The sequence below is a fragment of the Rhyacophila brunnea genome, unplaced genomic scaffold, assembly GCF_057557595.1.
Source record: "Rhyacophila brunnea isolate RB1 unplaced genomic scaffold, BYU_Rbru_1.0 scaffold_24, whole genome shotgun sequence".
Lineage (NCBI taxonomy): Eukaryota > Metazoa > Arthropoda > Insecta > Trichoptera > Rhyacophilidae > Rhyacophila > Rhyacophila brunnea.
In genome coordinates this window covers 12103408-12127826 of record NW_028232904.1, presented here as the reverse complement: position 1 = coordinate 12127826, position 24419 = coordinate 12103408, and the positions used below count along the sequence as shown (strand labels likewise).

General features: G+C 36.8%; 1 protein-coding gene across 1 annotated transcript; it reads left to right on the top strand.

The window, feature by feature from the left end:
- Positions 1-24419, top strand: g (adaptor-related protein complex 3, delta 1 subunit-like garnet). The gene is made up of 19 exons (XM_085951105.1): positions 1-262; positions 414-509; positions 2689-2817; positions 4036-4176; positions 4636-4765; positions 6086-6225; positions 7456-7529; positions 9899-10050; positions 10397-10542; positions 11384-11585; positions 12107-12305; positions 13020-13176; positions 13520-13947; positions 15619-15811; positions 16584-16746; positions 18612-18743; positions 20037-20163; positions 20512-20963; positions 22146-24419. Exons 1-19 carry the CDS (start codon positions 167-169, stop codon positions 22214-22216), a joined length of 3228 nt encoding a protein of 1075 aa, XP_085807231.1. The 5' UTR covers positions 1-166; the 3' UTR covers positions 22217-24419.

The following is a 24419-nucleotide window of genomic DNA, read 5'->3' as shown; positions in this document are numbered from 1 at the left end:
ATTGCATGAAAATGGAGATCTGCGGGCACTTGACAGTTCTGCGGTTTCTATGTTATTAGTTAGCACTTTAAATTATTACGCCGATTTTCAAATGTAAACGTGCAATATTGTGCTGCTTTGACATTGCTTAGTGATAAATAATCGGCAGAATTTAAATCCTGTCAAAATGGCATTAAAAAAAGTTAAAGGAAACTTGGAGAGGATGTTCGATAAAAATTTGACAGATTTGGTTCGAGGCATCCGAAACAATAAAGAAAATGAAGTAAACACGCAATTAATCACACCGTTATCATCTAAATTATACATTAATTTGCGAAATATCTCACTGTATATCTCGTATACGTTGCCATAATTACATATTTGCCGTAATATGTTAATTTACATTTCAATATTGTGGTGTTATTTTTTTTCAGGCCAAATATATAGCGCAGTGTATGGAAGAAATTAAGATCGAATTGAGGCAGGATAATATAGCCGTGAAAGCAAATGCAGTAGCAAAACTCACATATGTAAGTAAACTGAATAATCAATGGTTTATCTGATTAACAAAACAGTTCAAACACATAAGTAAATTGAGGTGAAAGTCGACATTACAAAAACAGCTGATTATTTTTTTAAATAAGAACAATTTTATTTTAAATACTAATAACCCAATCTAATATTGTCTATGAATAGATTATGCTATCAACTAAGTGATTATTAATTAGACATTATACCCAATGCCCAAGCAGTATGCATAATGGTCATACCTAGGCAGTGACTAATATTTTATCAATTTGACCGGACATTTACCAGAACAATCAGACGAATTGATGAATATTGGGATTTTATTACTTTGACTGGGGAGTGCATAATAACTTCTTACTCTCTGGACAATGTGATACTTAACAAAGAAATCATGATAGAAAATTCTAAACGTTCGATCCTTAGAAAATTATATGGGCCTCCACAGAGTGGAAAATGTATTACCATATTTTTGTTTTCACAATGAGAAATGGATGTTAGACACTTCCTTAACCTATTAGAATTAGGCCCGTTTCAGACGGGACACCGGTGTCGCGCTCGTATATAATAAGGAGGCCTTTGTATTCGAATAAAGGGTCCTTTGTATTATGTTTATGAACGCACCAGAGCAAATGAGTCAACGCGTGTCTGGTACACTTTTTCGTCGGCCGCTACATTCTCAAGCCGCCGATACACTTTTTTTATTACCGCAGCCTTTTTTTATGTTCTAATTTATAACGCGAAATTATGCGTTGACTCATTAGCTCTGGGGCGTTCATAAACATAATACAAACGCCCCTTTATTCGAATACAAAGGCCTCATTATTATATTAGAGCGCGACACCGGTGTCCCGTCTGAAACGGGCCTTAGGCCCATACTTTGACACACATGAGTGTTGCCATCTTTTTCTATGCTGATTATAGTACAAAAGTGTAAAAATTATAGTAATTCTGAAAAATATATAGTACAGGAACAATTTTCGTCTTGAATCCTTTAATATTATAGTATTTTGGTATAATTGGGGTAAAATTATAGTATTTTACATTTTTCGCGGAATTAAAATTATAGTATTGTACTATAATTATAGTGCGGTTGGCATCGCTGGCACACATAGAAAAACAATATACAGTCGAACTTGGTTATTACGAGGAAGATGGGACCGACTGAATTTGCTCGTTATAAGCATTACTCGTTATATTGTTATTTAACATTTTTCGCGCCACATTCTATTTAAGCATAGAACATAAAAAATCTGAAAACCATCGTAAAAATCCCCGAAACAAGCATGGCATTCATAAACTAATTGTAATGAGCCGCCAGCGCTGGTAGGTATCCACTGACTCAGCTTGGATTTTTTACATGCAATTTCAACCATATTATGCGTGGATAGTTTTTCAATGTTGTCGGTGAAAACACCAATTTGGTACTTACACACTTAACTAGTGTCATAAACGTAATCCGATCTTGGCGGCATCCTGCCCGGTCAGATTTTATTGCTTAGGGTCGAAAATGTTGTTTTTAAACAATCGACACAAAAGTTTTAAGAAAAATTTTGATGATATTTTTGCTCGGTATACCCGATAAGTAGCTCGTTATAAAAGTAAATATATGTATGGAGAAAACCATAAACTAAAATGGAATGTTTCTTTATTACATCCGAGATCTCGCTATTTCCGTGATCATAATAACCGAGTTCGACTGTATTACAACTGAATGTATTTTCACGATTCAATTTGATTGTGTGATTAACCAAAATCATCCTGTGATTGACTGGTTGACGCATTGGACATGCATAGTCCAAGTCAATGGTGCACAACCTATTTGAAAGAAGGGCCAATTTATCCCTTTTTAAATTTTTCACGGGCCCCAGTGGGTAAAAGTGTTGAAAAATAATGGTATATTATACTAGACGAGACATCATTTTATTAGTTTAATTTTAATAGTTACATATCAGCTACTCCAATCACTCTCCATTCTGCATTACATACATATGTATTTGCAAGATAGAACTTAGTAACTTAAGAAATTAGAAATTCATCGTATTCAATGACAAAATTTGGTGATCAAATACTTGTTGTTTTGGGTCCCAACGGTTTGTACATCACTGGTCTAAGTGAAGGTTTTTTTCACCCTTTTCCCTACATCAAACGTGAATGTTAATGTTTATCCAATTTATGTTACAGCTTCAAATGCTCGGTTATGATATATCATGGGCTGTGTTTAACATAATCGAGGTGATGAGTTCGAATAAATTTACTTATAAGAGAGTGGGGTATCTGGCGGCGAGTCAGTCTTTCCACGCTGACTCCGAAGTAAGTACATTTTATACATCCGTTACGTTCATATGTGATATTTCGAATTGAATACGAAATATTAATCAAATCCAATAAAAACCGACATTCAGTAAAGCATTTTTAATTTGAAATTTAACAGACCAAAGCTGTAGACTTTTTTGTATTATTTTGTATCATAAGTGAAACGGCTAATAATTTTCAACAGTAGGTGGAACGAAATTTCCCACTCATTGCCAATCGGAGACCGAATTTGTTTTGTGATGGCGTCAGAGGAATATATTCTTAAATCGTGTAAAGATGATTAAAAAACGTTACACATGTACTTGAAAAAGAAAACATGTCGATGAATATACTATTATTATTAGGTACTAATATAATAATAAACATAACATTAAATAGACGCATGTTGAATTTTTATGACAAATTATATTTCATTCGGCACGCGTCATTTTCACAATCCGCGCATCGCCTAGTAACAATCTTTTTAAACCATGCCTCAGCTGAAGTATAGCCTTAAATAATTGTACAGAATGAAGAACAAAACAAGTCATGAACACCAGCATCATAAAATTCGACAAATGAGAGCGACAAGAATACTCAGCAAACAGTTAAACTCAAAGGATTTGTCAAAAGGTTTTCTCATTTCGAACGAGGAATGAACGTCCTACTTTGAAGTAATTTAAAATAATAATTAAAATAATAATTGGAAATTACATTTATGAACTCCTGTTATATCTAATTTCAATGTATTGGTCTGATTTCTCCTCAAAATTCTTTGGACTGAAAGGGTGACTAGAACGAGACTAGGACGAGAAATAACCAATATGTTCTGCGTAGTATCAAAACTAGAAAACCACAGCACCTATTACATGACAAAAGTACAGCATTCCCCAATTCATTGTCTAAGAAAAGATTTACGGTAAACATAAAGGACGAAGCTGCATTTCTTGGCTTAAGAACCTAAGTGAAGTGATAGTAGGTGATGTTCCACCAAATTATTCCGGACGACCTCCATTAGCGGATGGCATTAGAAAAATTCTCATTACAAAACATTAATTAATATAGAGATATATGTTTCATTGTTTTTTGCTTGGAATTATTTAAAAACAATACCTCATTTAAGAAATATTTAATAATATATAGAATTAACAATCGCATTTTTAACTTTGAAGCCGAACTACTCAACTCGGTGTCCGGTGCACTCCATTCAATTAATTGATTATTTGTTTTTTTTAGCTGTTAATGTTGACGACGAATATGATTCGCAAGGAGTTGAATTCTCAAAGCCAGTACGAGGCGGGCCTGGCGCTAAGTGGCCTCAGTTGTTTCGTCTCACACGACCTCGCCAGAGACTTGGCCAATGATATTATGACACTCGTAAGTATAAAATAATCTTTTGAAAAATGGCATAAATTTACTTCAGTGTATTGTGAAACTTGTCGAGCAGTTTCCTTAGGTTAGACAGGCAGAAGCTTCATTACTAGTCGTTTCATTTCACATGACGTCGTAAGAGACTTATGTTAGAGATACATTACATTTACGTCAAGCAAAGCCGTAGGAGTAACTATATGTATGTGTATTAGCATTATTATTTTTTTCAAATTATATGGTAGGCAAAAGATATTTGAGATATATGTAATATGAGAAAGCGTATTTTAATAGACATACAAAATATCCTATATTTCATACCTAAAACAAAACACGTTGGGGGATTTCCTGCATTCATCAGGCTGATTTGAGGTTGTGTAGTGTGCTTATTGTCTATGATTTATGCAAATCTGCCGCCATGTGAGTGAAGTGGTTTTTGAAATGAAGACATTCATTTATTATTTTCAGATGAGTTCAACAAAGCCTTATCTCCGCATGAAAGCCGTTCTCATGATGTATAAAGTTTTCTTAAAATATCCCGAAGCCCTGCGGCCTGCCTTTCCAAGACTGAAGGAGAAATTGGAAGATCCTGACCCTGGTAAAGTGTTATTTTACCAGTTCCTCAGTTTTATACCAAATTTATCCTATTGTTATCCGTATCCGTTGTGATGATTTCATTACAAAGTTTTGTTAATTTTACTAGTTCTACAAGACGTGAGTTATTGTTGTTGACAACTGTTCCGTACTATAAATCCATAATCAGAATGGTCAGAAGATGACCAGAATGAGCCAAAAGTTTTGTTTAAAAAACTATTAAATGCATGTCCCCTACGCAATTTGTAAAATAGATTGCAGTCAGATATTCATTAGAGAAGTGGATATAATGTAAATATTGTCATCCAAAGGGTGGAAGTAAGCTGTGGAGATCCGACAAAAATGGTGCAGACTTTGTCAGTCTTACTTATTTGTTTTCATTGAACTAAGAATATAAATTGCAGATGGTATTGATTAGTTTTTAAAATTCAATTAAACCCTGTCTCAACCAAACCATAATGATAAACAATATTCATATAACAATATATAACAACATATAACAATATTCGGTACCACTGTATGACGGCATTTGTCCAGCGGCTGTACACTCGCCGAGTGAAGAAGAATATTTTTTATCCATTATGGTTTGATTAGGCAGGGTTTAATGAAATTTAAAAATTTGAATTCTTAGTTCAATATGACCAAGTGTGTATTATTTTTGTCAGAACTCCACAGCCTACCTCCACTTCGCCACTGGTATAAATGTAATGTTTTTATGTATTATTCCTAATTAATGAAATATTGAATATTCTGTGTTATTTTAAGGTTATCAGAGTTATATTATGACTCGGCTGGCTCTGGACCCATACTGCTCATAGAAGACGGACAGTCTTTTATTGATGTTCAGTTCCTGCAATATCTGTATTGTGGGCGTACAGGCAGAAGTCACTAACTCCAAATACACAGTTCTGAGATAATCAATGTTTTGTGTTTATGGAGTTCTTAAAATGGTTGTAAAATCTTTATTTTTTGAGCTATTCATTACTTTTTTTTTTATACGTTCAATAATCTCAAATCGTGACTTCTGCCAATCAAGCAGCATTACTTTTTCTATATAATGTCATTAAAATCTCAATTTCGTCAAAACTGGAGTTAGTGACTTCTGCCTGTACGCCCATGATTTGACCATGATATTGTTAGAATATATCGAATGTCCAAAGCATTTTGATTGAACAAAATTATTCAATCCCAATTGACATCATCAATGCCAGGTTAGCTCTGCACCATATGAGGACAAACAGTTTGAGACTAATGGCAGAGTTTTCATTTACGGAATAGTAAATACCAGTTCAATGGATACATTTTTTTATTTGTCGTGTTGCAGGCGTGCAGTCAGCGGCTGTGAATGTGGTGTGCGAGCTGGCTCGTAAGAATCCCAAGAACTACCTCTCTCTGGCTCCCATCTTCTTCAAACTCATGACCACCTCCACCAACAACTGGATGTTAATTAAGATTATTAAACTTGTAAGTGAAAACCTGTCGCATTCAGTTACGTTTAATCCACATTTCATTCTTCCCTCATTTGGTGGTAGTACAAACATACACGCATAGGAGAATCTTTGAATCGCAGTTTTGCGATCGGTGTATATCGACCCAATGCAGTGTGTGCAGAAATAGTGCCGAGATTAAAATTCGCTACGCCATATTAGCTAAATTAGACGAGCAGACTCCCGACTGTTTGACCTGATCGAGAAATTAAGAATGAAATATAAATATTAATATTGTTGCCCAAAATTTTCCTCCCATGCGGGTGGGACCGACTTAAAAAGCTCTTCCTTTTTAATTGACAAATGGGGACACTCTTAAAGGATGTGATCGGCAACATGCATGTTGAAGATTCTATTCGGCCAAGTTTTGTGGTCCATTCCGAAAAGTATTCTCAGCGGTCAACGCTCAGCCTTCTACCGATTACTACTTCTTCCGACGCGTTCCCTGTCCTTGTTGGGTATCTGCACCTGAGACATTCCCAGAGTAAAAAACTGCTAATGTTTTACGCTCAATTAAGATCTAGTGTGGTGCGTGGCGGGTTGTTTGGACGGGTCTATGTGTTGCCCTCGTTGGAGTGCACATTCAGGTCTGCGGTGCTACAACCGCCTTGCTCGTAGGTCTGAGACTATTATAGTAACACAGTATTACCACCTTTGGATCTTAGATCCATGGACCAGTTTGTTGGAAGAGTGTTGTACATACTATGGCGTATGATGCTGCAATATGTTAATGACTGGAGTGATCGACCTTGTCTTACAAGGGATTTCCTTTCACCAAATTCATCGAGTTGGATCAAAACATTATAATAGAATTGTTTCTAAAGTCGTTCATGACTTGACGAATATATTCAAAGTTACATTTCTCAATTAGTTTAAGAGGTCAGCGGGAGAGTCTACTCGTGTGATTTTAGTGAACTTTAGTCGTAATTTCAAACATCATGAAGAAACATTCCTGACTGCCGGCATGGACATGGACACCAGTCTGTGGGGCGTCAATTGTTTAATTATCGGTGATCGTTTTATGATGATGTTTTAGTTTGGTACAATGACCCACCTGGATCCGAGCTTGGGAAGACAGTTGACCCAGCCGTTGATAAATCTCATCTGCAGGTCAGAGTAGGGCATTGTTGTTACAGTGGTGTGTTTGTTTTTCCTCGTCGAGTAGTTGCCGTAATTAATTCGTTGTCGATATCCTTTCCTTCCGCAGTTTGGCGCTTTAACACCCCTTGAACCGAGGCTAGGTAAAAAATTGATAGAGCCCCTAACAAATCTTATTCACAGGTAAGCTTATTTCCATTATTCATTATCACTTGAGCACCCGGTCCCACACTATTGTCATACAGTACTCTCTCAGTAATCCGCCACCCCAAAAACCAGACAAGCGGCCAATTAGTGAAAGCGGCGGATTATAGTATATACATACAAAATATGGTAACAATTAAAAAAGACAGGTATTTCGTAAAAGTAATTTTTTTGAGAAATTTGTACTAGCAAATTAGGTACGGTTTTATTTATATTCAAAATCAAGTATTTACTAAATTATACATATTTAAAAACTAAGTTTATTGATTTTAAACAGTAAATCACTTGACACAACCAGTTGTTCAGTTAGGCAGATATTCTTGAATAGCCTAGGATTCTTGGTTCTCCCTATGACCAAAAGCTTCATTTTGTGTGTCCCGGTTGCATTGGAGCGTGGCATAATTGTGATGCGGTCTTTGGGCACTTTTCTCCCTGGTACGTTGCTTTCTTCGCGATGAACGTACGTTTTACGAAGGAGAAGTTTCCAAAATAAACCCGTCTCATCTGCGTTGTATACTTGTACGCAGCGGACTACTGAATTTGACAATCGAATACCGGCGAATTATAGAGCTTGATGTTGTGCTTTCAACTAGTAAAAATAACGGCGGATTCTATTAATTTTCGGATAATCGAGCGGCGGATTACTGAGAGTATACTGTATTACGTTTACACTACCAATTGTCATATTACGTTTACACTCTGTCCCGCACTGTGTGACTAATTGCCATATACTAGTGCTAGTCATATTACTTGAACATGGATTTTACATGTTAAATTATCCAAATAAGGCATCCTCAAGTAGCTAGTATTGTTTGCATACAATCCATATTTTATTATAGATGAACACTGTAAGTTTTGAGATTTCCTGCAGCTAAAATCAAACCTTGTTCCTAACTGCTCCAAGTGTTCCAAAAAATGATAGCATTCGTGACCGTATTTTTATTCAATCAATGTTTGAATTGCCGCAAGTATTTTCCGCGGCCTCTGTAGGCTGTGAAATCATTATATTCATACATGTTTTACCGACAATAAAAATCATATTAATTACATCGTGAATATGTTTAAAAGTTACTTACGGTCCAATACAATTTATTTAAAACTCATTTAGTGCTAACACCGCGACTGGCGCGTTTGGAGTACTTGGCGATTAAATATAATTAAAATGTTATTTAAATGTGGTAATTAAAAGGTTAGCAGTGATTGTGTTAATAAAGGTTTTCCCCAGATGTATTGTTTATGTTATTTTTTGTTCCTCGATTTTACGTGCCCAGAATTCACGTTTTCCCCTTATTTGCGTGTAGTTTTTGCAATCCCGTTTTATTTTAGTATCTACATTTAATTCCTGGTTTTACGACAATAGCGAGAAAACATGTAAAATCGAGTTCTCCTGTAGAAGGAACAAAACATAAATCAATATATTAAGCCGCATTTAGACCAAGCGAGCGATTGTTTTTTCTTTCCCCACTCCAGCGAAATTCTCTGGACTTAAACGCTTCTTGTTGTGCGAGCATAAGAATTTCGCTGGAGTGGGGGAAGAACAAACATTCGCTCGGTTGGTCTGAATGCGGCTTTGGAATACAAATTTTGTAATAAAGACAATATCGCAAGTGCAGAATTACAAGGTTCTATGTATTTTTGAAACAAAAGTAACAGTAAGGCAGCTTAGAATACTACTTCATTGCTAAGTTTGTTTTTTCAAAAAGAGACACTCAGAACTTTGTAGTATTTGGCTAGTGATATGTCAATCTTTTAAATGCATTATACATCATATATTATTTTTATGCAATTATGGAATATGGCATTGCCGACTCAAGTAGAAAGCCGATTCATTCACAACGATTGGTCCTACTTTTTCCGCCCCTCCCGTTGTCTATGGATGACCTGTCATTGTTCTATAAAGTGCTCATACTGACGCGTCTGTCGTATTCACACAGGGAATGGTTTGATTTGGATAGATGAGTTACATATTGATAAATAATACACTAGCATTAACACACCTTCTACAAATGTAATGCATAGATAGATGCTACATATTTTTTGGAAATCGATATTACCACCGATTTTTGTGTGAAGGACTAGTCTGACTTTGACAGCTAGTGAATAACAGGAATGTATATTATTTACAAATAACACTGATAGTTAATATATTTATTTGAGATTTTTTTATAATTCAATTTGGGCGAATCAATGTGTCAAGCAATCTGCGATCTGATTTTGACAGCTAAACAGTGGTCCACTTGTTGCTTGTGCAAAAAGATATGCTCAGGCTTTATTAATCTAAAGATGGCGCTGAATATGGGTATCGGAAGTTGTTGCGATTTCATTTCAAGTTTTTGAACATTTTCCAGTACGTCGGCAATGTCACTCTTGTATGAGTGCATAAATACCGTGATAGCAGTCCTCATATCCATTAGCAGCGGGATGCCGAACGATAGTGGAATGCCAATACACCTTTGCGTCCAAAAGCTAAGGATACTCATCGAAGACTCCGATCAGAATTGTGAGTATTGGTTCATCTTCCCCCCATTCTGTTAGCACCTAACGTCAGCTAAGGTTATACACCCCCGCCCGCACTAGTACTAAAACTAGCTTTAGAGCCTAAGACATAGGTATAGTATTATATATTTAGAGGCCATGCACACACGGACTTGGCTCAATGTATGACATACTGTAGAAAGGAAAAGGGAAGTATCCCTCAGTTTTCTCAAAATAGGTTTATTGGATAATAACATTGAATATGACTAAATACACGCTGTGTCCAAAGGATATTGAATTATTGTCTAAATTTTGCTTATGATTTTGTAAAAAGTGAACATGCCTTTTATTTTGTTGGTTGTTTTTTTCAGTGAAATATCTTGGACTGCTGGCCATGTCGAAGATATTGAAGACGCACCCGAAGAGCGTTCAGTCGCACAAGGACCTGATCATGCAGTGTCTTGATGACAAGGACGAATCTATCAGACTGCGGGCGCTGGGACTTCTCTATGGAATGGTATGTCATGTTTTTTTGGATTTCTCATATAAGCCTGCATATAATGTGAAAGTAAAGCTAAAACAAGGCACTCATGATCTTTGGCAAATAATAGAAAACTTTACTATTTCCGTCTGCGTCTGTTTAAAACTGTAAATATAATTTCAGAGTCATCGAAACAGTTGATTTCATAAATTAGTAGTATTATTATGAAGTTGTCGAATATGTCTAGTTTTATGGAATCATACTATTAACCCGTTTACACGTGCATGGATTTACTGCTGGCAGTATGTATTACCGCGGCCATAACAAGAAAATGTAAGTGTAAACACGTATTATCGAGCAAGTTGCAAGATTGCATGCATGGATCAAAAAGTTCAGCTGAATTTTCTTGTGACAGTTGGAACTTTTACGTGATTACTGTTATTATCGTGATAGTTGAATTTCCAAACTATCGGTGCCAGTGAATCCATGCACGTGTACAGGTGCTATATGGACAATACTCGGTGACAATGAATGAAAATCAGAAACAGGCTATCCTGAAATGATTGGGTAAGAGAGATCAGAGAGCCATCAAATAGCTTTTCAATATGGAATTAAATTGTAATTATTCACATAATATATATTTGGCAAGGTCATGAATAGACAACATTTAGATGAACAATCACAAATATTTCAAATGCATAATATGCCATATCAAAAAGTCAAAATGAAGACGGTGGTTATAAATTAGCCAGCATGTATTAATTTTAATTCGGCAACCTACAAAATTTTAATTTTGCTTTGGCTACCAAATCACCCACACTACAAGTGTTATGTCCCCTTGTCGTACTATCTGTCTCATGTTGATTTTGAACGACAGGTATCGAAGAAAAACCTAATGGAGATAGTGAAGAAGTTAATGGTCCACATGGAGAAGGCGGAGGGCACGCTGTACCGGGACGAGCTGCTGACCAAGATCGTAGAGATCTGCTCGCAGAACAATTACCAGTTCATCGTGAACTTCGAGTGGTATATCACGGTGCTGGTCGAGCTCACGCAGATGGAAACCACCAGCAAGCACGGTAATATTTACTAAATATCAATGTCAAAATATCATATGGGATTGTTTTTATTACGACGCCCACGGTGGCCGCGCGGCATAAGCGTTGGACTATAAAGCCGTGGGTCCCAGGTTCGAATCCTGGGTCTGGCAAGTACACATATTGTTTTTCAATTTGTGTGTGTCAGGGTATGGACCTAATAGGTTGAGCAAGTGGCTGACATCCATTTCTCGTAAAAAAACAAAATCTGTCAATGCAAACCTCCACTCTGTGGAGGCCCATATGATCCTATCAGGATCGGACATGGTCGAACAATTATATATTTGAAGCTGATACGTTGACCGACACCACAATCTCTAGGTATCTCTATCACGACTTCTCCAGTTGGTCACACTCAGCCTCTCAGTGTACCTTTTAAAATAATTATGCCGACTAAAATCAGAATCAAGCAAAAAAAAAATATTGTTTAATAAATCGTTGTATCCAGGACTCACACTATAGAGAATTTTAGTACATAAATGGTTTTTGCAATATATTTCCAGGCAACCTGATCGCGGAGCAACTGCTCGATGTGGCTGTGAGGGTCCACGCGATCCGCGAGTTTACAGTGTGCGAGATGCGTACTCTGCTCTCTGACTTTGGAGGGGGGGAGGTGGGCGGCCGCGGTCCGGGCCGAGGGGAGGCTTGTACCATGCACTGCGTCCTTTACGCGGCCGCCTGGATCGTCGGAGAATTTTCAACGTCAGTATAATGTTACATTAGAAATCTTTATTATAAACCTGATAGTAATTTGAATAAGAAAGAGTCATAGTCGTAGACACAGGTGTAATGATGTGTCCAGGATCTGAATGAAATCTGCATGCGAGTGCGACAGAGAAAGTTTTCGGAAGCACTCGGTGACAAAGATATGAGTTGGAGGAAAATGGAATAAACTTGAACTTTTTGATATTAATACTCAATATATCTCATTAGTTAACTCCATTAATTCCCAATACCATTGCTCCCAGAATGGACGATTTAACACCTCTTGAGTGTAGTATTTTCATTGTATATAATTACTAATGATCTATTACCAGGTTGTGACGATTTATACGCTTATCGAGTGTATTATTATTGACAAGGTATGGGGTTTTTTACAAACACTTCAGCTATTCATAATTTGTTTGTGATATTTTTTATTGTGACCCTTGACATAATATGTAGGTGATAAAGTTTTTATTGTATTATTGTGTTATATAAGTTAGAGTTGATAGTATTCGTTGTCAGTGTTTATTTGCCTTTTGGTGAGTGTACACAGTGCCTGAAGACGCCGAAAGGCGAAACCCGGGTCGCAAAAACGACTCGAAAGGAATAGTACAAAACTTAAATCCTTCATAGCATTGCAGAGAATGGTCAATGTGAAATATTATATTCTTTTGGTGTTTTTTAAACTCGTGTTCGTAAAAACGATTGCAGGGATCCTGAGGGCATGGACAGTGCCCTGAAGTCGCTTCTCGTCGGCGGAGTGTTACCGGGTCACACCCGCGCCGCCTTCCTTCACAACGCTCTGAAGCTAGCTGCAAGACTCATGGTGGATCACGAGCAGAAGGGTGACTTGGACGCCATAAACAACGTAAGAATATTGAATTAACACATATTCACAACACGATAATTGTAAATTGTCATACGTTTATAGCCTACTGTCGTAATAGATTTTTGGGTTTACACTGCGTGTTCTTCCTCCTTCTTTCCTTGACGTTTCGGGATCATTGCAGAGGTCATTCTAAATATAAACGTTGAGGAAAGAAGAAGGAAGAACACGCGGTGAAAACCCAAAAACCGCTGTAGTTGGGTAGCTCTAAAAAAAATAACTATTTTATATAACCTCAGATGCAAACCAAAATGTATGTAATGATGTCTTCTACGCATATGGAAACTAAATAATTTTTTATATTCATATCTTATTGTATTTGCAGCTTTGCGACTTCATGATTGAAAAACTCCAACCTCACTTAATATCGGCGCACATAGAAGTCCAGGAGAGGGCCAGCACCGCCCTAATGATTGTAAAACTTCTCAAGATGGAGGTGACAGGGTCTACGGGACCCCTGGAGCACTCGTTTGACGGTGATAACAACCACTCTGCCGAGGAGGAACCGTTGACCAATCACATCATGGAAGGAAACCTAATCGAAGAGGTGTCATTCGATCCGGTGGCGCTGGCGACGTCTGTAGGTGACTCCATGAAGCTTAACGGTGACATTTCGCTGGACGGTGATAAAGAACTGGGGAGAAGCATACCGAGCGGATGTTCGGCGTTGATCAGCGAAATCGCCGAGCTGTATTTGGGCGAACTGAACCCCGTTGCGCCCAAGGCTCAGAGGAAGGTGCAAGTTCCTGACGGGTAATTGAATATTCATTCTGTCTTTTCTGCGCAGCGTCAAGTTAGGTGGTGATTAATGGGAGACATGACCACTTCTGTGACTGGAAACATGACTTTTCCGTTTGCCTATTGTCTCGGGGTAGATAAATCGCAAATTAAACTGTGGCTTTCTTGTTCTAAGCGTCATGTTTTGTTATTAAAAGCACATACATATTGAATTGAAACTTGATGTTGGGTGCACAGGAGGGGAGCAACCCATTCGTGTCACGACCTTTAGCCATGAGGTTCCGACAGTGTTGCCATATTTTTATATGGTGATTATAGTACAAAGGCGTAAAAATTATAGTATTTATGAAAAATATACAGCACAGGAACATTTTTCGTCTTGAATCCTTTAAAATTATAGTATTTTGGTATATTTGGCGTAAAATTACTAATACTACATACTATGTATACTTTTACTCTTACTTACAAGGTTCATAATTATGCTTTATGGTATGTATGTACAAAAAACAACGAAACCAATAAACTGCCTGGAATCATGCATACTCTTGAAACTAATGGCCCGCTTTAAATATCATTTAAAATCTAACTGCATCTCAAATATACATATGAATCTAAGGCGCTCGCACAGTGCCATTGTAATTCTAAGTTAGAAGGGTGAGAAGTCGGATTCACGATTTTTCTTGTATACTATCGTCCCGTGTGGATGAACGTGTCAGGAAACTTGTAAGTATGCAGATCGCCGTATTACACTTCACCGTGAAATGTTGTATCGGAAATATGTGGTATAGTAATTTATAGTAAAGACCGTTCAACCTGTGTCACTGATACTGATATAAAATTCATATATAAATTAAATACGATTCTTGTCGGTTTACACTTTACAAGAAGCCAGCAGTAAACAAATTTTGAAAATAGCCGATATACTGGATTATTTGTTAGGTTAGGTTAGGTTTTCATTCTTGAATTCATGAATTTTGCCAAAATCAGCTATGAAAATTGAATTAACGTTCATATTGAATGTAATAAAATTGGAAACAGTCATCTCTTACCGATAGAAAGCTCACAGCGAGCTGTGCCACTGTGAAATGTTTTACGTACAATTTACATGTAACCGTAGATGAATCACAATATAAACCGTGTATATCATATTATGCAGGCCAATTCGAAGCCCATATCCGGTGCCTATCAAGTAATAAGTTACGGAGGTGAGAATGGTATCCACGACCACTTGCCTGTCTTATACCATGACTTTTCGTGTATACTATGGTCTCAACTAGTTGAATCACAAAAGAAAGTGTGTCTCTCTAATTATGTACACGGATTCGATGACAGATTCAATGACATATTGTATTGCAAACCCTGAGGGTCCCTGAGTGCTCGTTGTCATAGATATACCATCAAAAATCGTCAGTTGTTCAAATTTAGAACTAAGCTTATCACAGTATAAAAAGTATTGTGGACAACTTATACTGGTGGATCTATACCTATGTCTCACAAACTTATATATAGATCAGACAAAAATGGAACTACAATAGATACATAACGGGTCTAACAAGACCATATTGAATACATCATTCTGCTGTCAGATTCTGTTCAGTTTTGTGTATACTGTATCAACTGTGGTCCCCCATCAATTCTCCAGATAAGTTTGTGCCAGTGTTAGAATTTGATCGTTTGTTTTTACAGTCTGGACTTAGATGCTTGGATCAATGAACCAATAGATAGTAGCGGATCATCGGACGAAGGATCAGACGGGGGCGGAAAAAAGCGAGGCTCCAAAGAAGTGACCTTCCTGCCCTCCTGGCTGGCTTCAGAATCTCACACCCCTAAGATAGATAAGGATTCCCCGCCCGAACCGTCACCTGAAGACGTGGAGAAGGTAAATCTTTCTATTCTTAAGTCAGTTGAACTCATATCTGGTTGCTGCGCAAAGCAGACGTACGCTACACGCTCCGAATGTTAACTTTGCGAGAGTATTACAACAAATATAGTGTTACAACACGTTGTTGCGGGATGGATTTTGATCGATTGCGCCATAGGCCCAATGGATTTGTATGTAATGTAATATGATTTCACTGGGATTTTGAAGAGGAAGCATTAACCAGACCTATTTTTATTTACTACGGACGCGTGAGGTGACCTCATTGTTCTGGTGATTTTGGCAGATTTTGCTAACTGACAATGTTCGTTTAATTAAAGGTTCAAAATGTGCTCCAGGATGGGAGTGTCAGTCTGATCATTTTAAATACCAAGAAAAATGACTTCACACACTTTTTCTCGTAGCGGCAGCTTACTGTGATATCACATAACGTGATGATAATGTATTTGGAGCATTACTGTTAGCACTAGGTCCTTTGCACATTAGTAGAATAGCTTGACGATGAGTGCAATAAATGATCAAGAGACAAATGAGAGATTGAGTATTTTTTTGTGATGATAAAAGATAAGTGTCGTACACCTTCATCCTTAGTCAAATGTAATATGTTTATTCAAGCCGAAGAATGACAATGAAAGAGTGGATCGCTGCTGGTTTTTATACTCTATACATTAGATCATAGCCTATTTGAAGTTGAACATGCCTAACTAAACAATGTCTAATATGTATAAAACCCCAACGCATTCTAATAATTATGTGTGTTTGTTCTGTCCAGATGCGGGAGGCGAGAAAGCAGGCGCAACTGCACAATCCCCACTACCTGAAGTCGTCGAGTAACACCAATTCGGCTGGTGGCAGCAGCCATGTCAGTTTCGCCATTGACACAGACTCCATTCCTATAGCCGAACTATCGCTCGACATTCCACTTAAAATTCATGGTGAGTACTTCTGCCTTTATCTCATGTCAACTCTGTCTTATAGAATCTTTTACATCAGAGTATCCTATACTTTTTTAGACTGCCCCCATTCTATCAGCATCATGAAGTCAGGTAAAAATTTTGAATTTACAATACCATTGAAAATGAACTGTTTATTGTTACATAGGGGTTTTCTTGAAACGTTCCTTCTGCAAATACATAAGTCTCCCTGGGCGTATGGAAAGTGGCGCCGTTTTGTTGGATCAACATATTTGTTAGATGTATAACTTCCAATTGAGGCTAGAAGAAATCCCGGATCATCGAACGGTATTGATCGTCATTAACAGTAGCGCAGCACCAGCTTTTATCTTGGAATAAATACGGGACAGATCAAAGTCCGCACCAGACAGTAGCTTTTTCAGAATGCAATAGACACATAAAAGGTGCATGATTCATTACAGAGTCTGCGGTACGATGGTGCCAGCGTCTGGTTTGTATGTGCGAGGTGACTTAATATAATAAAATAATACATGATACGAGGGTGGGTCAATAAGTCCTTAGAAAAGCCGACAGGTGGCGCGACTAGTACTGCAAGCGGTTTGTTTTCATGCAGCGGCACTACCGATTCAGTATGCTGCGAAGTTTCAATCAGATTGGTCGGGTTGTTGTGTGTTTCTCGTACATTTAAAAAAAAAATTTGCTTGTGGAAAATGGAAAAATGGAAAATGGAGAAAATTGAGTTTAGAGCTGTTATTAAACATTTTAATATAAAAGGGTTAACAGCAAAGGAAATAAAAAATGAGTTGGATTTAGTTCACGGCATATCTGCTCCTTCACTTGCAACTATTTATAACTGGTTAAATGAATTTAAACGTGGTCGTACATCAACAAAGGATGAACCACGCTCAGGACGTCTTGTAGAGGTGACTACACCAGAAATGATCAATAAAATCCACGATATGGTGTTAAGTGACCGAAGATTTAAGTTGAGTGAGATAATTGAGGTTACAGGGATCTCAAAAGGTAGCGTCATTTCTATTTTACATGACAAATTGGGCATGAAAAATATTTCTGCAAGATGGGTGCCGCGTTTGCTCACAGTCGACAATAAACGCAATAAGGTGGTGGCCTCTAAAGCCCTGTTGTCGCTCATGCAACGCAATCCGGATGATTTTTTTCGTCGCTTTGTGACTGTAGATGAAACATGGATACACCACTATACTCCCGAGACGAAAGAACAGTCAAAGCAGTGGATTGCGAAGGCAAACCATGTCCAAAGAAGGCGAAAACCGTAAAATCAGCTGGTAAGGTTATGGCTACTGTATTTTGGGATGCACGTGAAATTATTTTCGTTGACTATTTGGAAAAAGGAAAAACAATAACAGGGGATTATTATGCATCTTTATTAAACCAGCTAAAAAACAAAATTGAAGAAAAACGGCCTCATTTAAACAGGAAAAAAATCCTCTTTCATCAGGACAATGTCCGTGTTCACACATGTTTACGATCAATGGCTAAAATTGAAGAATTGAAGTTCGAATTGGTCGACCACCCACCGTATTCGCCAGATTTAGCCCCCAGTGACTTTTTCCTTTTCCCAAACTTAAAAAAATGGCTAAGTGGACAACGTTTTTTTCAAATGAAGAAGTCATCGATCGGACGAATGCTTATTTTGAGGACCTTCCGAAAACTTATTTTTCGGACGGTTTAAAAAAAATTGAGAAACGTCTAACCAAGTGTATTGAGCTCCAAGGAAATTATGTTGAGAAATAAAAAAAAAATACAAAAATAAAACCTGTTTTAATGCTTTTTTCTAAGGAATTATTGACCCACCCTCGTACTATCCTTATGACGGTGATGTAAATTGATTTAAATTTTTTCTTCAGAGAAACGGTCCGATAAGTATCTCCTCGCAAACGATTCGTCAAAGTCGTCATCGAAGAAAGAGAAGCGATCGAGGAAAAGCAAAAGAAGCAAGAAGTCCCGACGCTCCGACACCGAAGAGAGTGACAAAGACGGTAAATATAATACTTCTTTAAACGAAGGGGTAGAGGCGTTTTCACATTGATACATGCCGTAGTCTTCCTGCATATCAATGATGATATTTCCAATGTGGCAAATTTTTATATTTTTTATTACATCGAAAGAAATTATTTTTGCAAGCCTAGAGATACAGAAATGCCAATATTTTTATCTTAATATCAGGCCCGGTCTTAGGACAATTGGACCTAATCGGGCTTTGTACTCTAGAAGGCCTCGCACCCTAAGTGTCTTGGGGCGTTTAATAATAAAAAATGATACATAGTATAAGAGTTACGGGGTGGGGTATATTGATTTGTATGTCCCTTGAGAAATTGTGGGTTATGACTGAAGTGTATATGTGTCGCTGAGTTTCAAAACCCGCTATAACACTTTTTCATTATGTTGAGAAAATCAACAAAAACTTTTTGAACTAAAAAGGTTTTTGAATGTTTCAGTAGTGTTATAGCGGGATTTGATAGACACATTGATTTTGTTTCATAAATGACAGTTAATCGTAGCGGCTTTTGAAAGAGGCGATAAAATTTTCATGTAGAGATTTTAATAACGAATCCAACGATATCTATATCTTAATTATTTCAAAAAACTGTTATAGCGGGTTTTAAAACTCAGCGACACATATTATGGTTTATTAAAGTTTACAATGACAATACAAAGTGGGTATAGTATAATTCGTAAAGTGAGTTTGATTATATGCCTACTTCGCTCAATTGAATAGTTCGCTTGACTCTGATAGGATTTACTGAATACAGAGTGTATCCGTATTCAGAGATCAAGCAAGGCTATAGTGTACTGAACTAGGTGAGCTAGATACTAGACTGAGCTGAACTTAAATGAAGGTCAAGCAGTCCTTCATATATCTAAATGGGTGACACTATGGTGGTGGCCTCCTGGGGGGTGCTATCTGCGGGGTTTGGTGTATATAAATATGTATAGGTGAATGAAACTTATGCGAGTAGAAGCAAATAAAATGAATCTTTAAAAGGACTGGTATCTGTGAAAAAAATGTGAAACATAATTATTCTATTAAGAATTCCTAATTGAGTGTTCACCCATCTGTTGATAAATCTTTAAATTAAACATATACATACAATTATGCATATTAAATTTATTTTGTATGGTAGAAATCCATGTATCTGATGATGTCATTGTTGTGTGTGCAGTTCGTAACGCTTAGCTATCATAGAACGTTACGTTGTTGGGAGCTATTAACTGTTGTAGTCGCAGAGTTAGAGCAACACAGATTTGATTTATTATTATTGTGATTTCAGAGCCTGAGCCCCTGTATGTGGTGAGCACAGCCTCTGAGATGCCGGAAGGTGATCTGAACCAATCAGACGCCGATGACGGCCATCATGCGTCCGATCCTCATGCTGCACTCGATATCGATTTAGACATGTGAGCTTTTATTTCTTTTATCTATCTTATGCCAGCCATGATGGCAATACATAATGTATGTTTCTGAAACCTTATTATTCTTCTTCCCGGTACTACAACCATTCAGTGCCTTTCCTCCAGCTTAGGATAACCAAGGTTTTGAAATCCAACACTATCGCTCCATCTTGCACAAGGTTGACTAGATCTTCGTAGTCGAATGTTAGTTACTTTGTTTTTTGTGAATCGTTCATCCTGTGCTCAAGGCCCAGCCATGTAAGGCAGCCTATTTGATAGACTATACAATCTATAATATAAGATAGGAACTATGAAGTTACTAGGCTTAATAATACAAATTTTTATGTATTGCAGACCTTCCCAAGACGAAGAGACTGAACGAAACAACAGACAGGCCGCGATGGCTAAAACTCTAATCAATTCCTCGTCAAAGAAAAAATCATCGAAAGAATCTTCCGAGTCGACCAAAAAGTCAACCAGAGACAAAAAACACAGCACGCCCGACGTGGACAAGGGGGCTAAACATAAAAAAAGCAAACACGAGAAGAAGGCGATTGTGAACGAAGAGTTTGACCTCTTGATGGACACCGGATCGAAGCTCGGTGAGGGTATCATCAGCGTGGAGGGTTACGAGAATGTCAAGTCGGAGATTAAAAAGCAGAAGAAGGAGAAGAGGACTGGCAAGGAGCACAGGATAGTCGAGGGCGAGGAAAAGGATAGATCTAAGAGTAAGAAAGCTTCCAAAAAGGACAGGGGCGATAAGGAGAACGTAGAAGGTACGAAGAAGAAGAAATCGTCGAAGAAAGGTGAGACTTTTACGTTGTCTCATAGTATTATTATAAGTAAAGCCGGTATTAGGTTATGAAAGCTCTTTGTCAAATATCTTTTATGAAGAATATTTTATAAAATCTTATATCTCTATATTTTATGAAATATCTTTTGTAAAAGGTAGCACGTATGTAGTGTCTTAAGATGAAATTTTTAAAATTCAGTAGATTGACAATGTATAAAAATTAACGATTTTACTTGATAAAAATTAGATTGTGGCCTTCAAAGTTTGCTGTTTTTATAATCTCATACGTATCTTTTAAAAAAACACGCAAATGTGACCAGTGGATCTACTGAAATTTCAGTAAAAATGTTGACAATGGCTCACTGTTTTGACGGCAAGAAATTCACCAACTGAATTATTAATTCATTCGTTCAGCCGAGATGTTTAGATGAACAATCACAGTTATGTTGAACGTGGATGTCGTTTATATTGAAAAGATAAAACAAAGATGGCCTCTTAAAACAAGTCGTCATGTTTTAATTTTAGTCTTTCAACAAGTGTAAATAATTTTGCATTCGCTACTAAATCAACCACACTGTCAACTCTTGGGAATTACTAATACCAAAGTTTTATAATGCTCCCTTTTAGTCCGGACACGTCGATCACACCGTACACCCATAGGAGTTAAGTCATGAAAATGTAAAAAACGTGTACGTGCAGTTGTAATGTAATAAGATGATTTTATTGTTGCATTAACTATTAATATTTTTATTTCTTTAACCAGGCTTACGAGAAAGTCATTTTCAAATTAACTATATGAAAGCCCATATGAATTGTGACTTGATTGGTTACGTAGGTATCTACTTTCATAGGCGGATTAATCCAAATTGTTAAGTTTCAAAAATAGCTCATTTCAACTGTCACTTTCAAACTTGGGTTGATCCAAACATTAAATGTAAATAGATCCTTTATTAATATTGAAATGAATATGTAAGATTCCCTTTGTTTTCTATTTTAAATATGCTACACTACAAATTAACTAAAAAATCATACAACTTAGTCTTATACAACAGTTTATTGCATTTGCAGCAAAATATGTTTTTGGGAATGAGACGGGTTTGGAAAAAGTAGCCTCGTTTAGAGAGTGGCTGTCGCTGGTACGATGATGCTGTCACGTTCTTTGTCGGATTTTAATTACGTTTGTTTTTGTTTTCAGATAAATCGGAATCGAAACCGGGTTACGAAGAGGCAATAGGAATATCAACGCCCAGCAAAGAATTCATTTAACCATCATAATCTCTACCGTCCATTAAAATCCATTTTCCATTTTGAAACAGTAATAAATCGTGCAATATACCTGTCGTAACGAAAGCTTAGGGGTGTGCATAGACTCGATTTACCGGGGTCATCTCAATCAGGCGACAGATTTATCGTAACTTTTATCATAACTATTGTTTATGCATTTCGAATGATTAAGTTTTTTGTTTATGGTAACGATACTGAGAAGTGATCCACTAGTATTATTATACTAGAATAGATAATCAGTGTTGGCACCACTGAAACACTTGGAATTGTGAAAATTTTACTTGATAGTTAAATTATTATGTTTTTTTCTCCCTACTGAACAATTTGCCCGACTGAGATTAGCCGGTTTGTAGATTAAGCAGTCGATGTGGGCCTCCGCAGAGTCGAGGGTTGTCTTAACAGATTTTTGTTTTTACGAGAAGTGGACATTTCGCCACTTGCTCAACCTATTAGGTCTCCAAACACAAATTGAAAAACAATATGTGTATTTGCCAGACCCAGGATTCGAACCTGGGACCCATGACATTATAAGTCAACGCGTAATTCGCATGGGCGTGCATATATGTAATTACTTCTTTGTACTATCATTTTATACATTCTATATACTCGATATGATACTACTGCACTATAAGCATCTGTCAAACTATATCCTTCATTTGTTTTCACGGCCCGATTAAAATAAACGATTCTTTTATTTTCGTGTTGGTTTTAGCATTTGCATGTATGTTTTCTCTCATCTTACCCCTTTCAATATGTCTTCTGCCCGTCTCGCTGTCTTGTACACATTTACATATGGTTTCGCTCATGCGCCAAAAATAGACAAATATATATTGTAATTTTAACGGATGACTCATTTCCTGTCGATACAATAATTGTAATCTGTAAACGTCCGTCGTATAACTACGTTGAGCAGTGAAAACCCCTAAACTGTTCATACGAAAGGTATTGGACGCAATCCACTACAATTTATATTATTCAATAGTGACACACTGCTACATCTAAAATCCATAATAATTCACGATGCTCATTTGTTTGCAAACAAAAATCATGTATAGTTTTGTTGCCATGTCAATTAATAATCCGAAAACATTACGTAATTCTTTCATTTCTTATTACCAAAAATACTCGACCCTCTAATTAATTATTTATCTTATAAGTTCATACCCATGTAACATAGTGATTGTTTTGACGCAAGCTTGTCTATTAATACTACAATATATTACAAGATAATATTTAATCATCGGTGGCGAACGAAGTATATCAAACCACAACAGTTATACATGGTATACTTTGGGCGATACGATAAAATTGTGGACACTTTCATTCATACCTATTTTTCATTGGATTAAGAAGACATATTACACATATTGTTGGTTAATTTCTTTAAATTCATAAAGCCCTGCATAAACCAAACTATAATAGATACATATATTATTGTCTATAAAATATCCGAAGTTATGTATGATTTAATTGGATAATTTTTCATATTTATAGAAAGACAAGTATTTTTTGACTATTATCTATTATGGCTTGGTTTTCGCTGGGTTTAGTTGAATTTTAAAAACTTACTAATATCATCTGTAATATGAGTATTCTTAATCCGACAAAAACAAATACGTATGACTGATAAAGTTTAGTGTGCACTGTTTATGTCGAATCTTAACAGCCTACCTCCATCCCTCGCCACTGCCTTGCGTTAGTGTATCAAGCCTAAAAGAAGGTTTTTATACTGGCATTATTTAAATGAACGATGAAATTCGTAAATAACAGTATATAATTTAAAATGCTGTCGGTGATAGATTTCAGTTATCACACAACAGATTACATCGTCAGTATTTTGTAAAAAGGGCGAATCAACCATTTTGGCGAAATTGAGATTTTAATGAAACAACGATATGTAGGTAGGTACCTCACTAGCTTCGTTGTGTAAAAACTGCGAATTTGTATTCCTCAGGAAAGTAATTAAAAACGATAATCGTAAGGGGGAATATCCACTTAGTTTAAGACGGTACTTCAGTGAAACGGCAAATAATTTTCAACTATCGGCACGACGAAATTTCTGACTCGCTGGCAATCGGAAAGTGAAAGTCGAGCTGTGAACACGTCAATTTATTTTGTGATGGCAACAGGGGAATTAATTCTTAAATCGTGTAAAGATGACTAAAAAACGTCACCCATTTAGTTG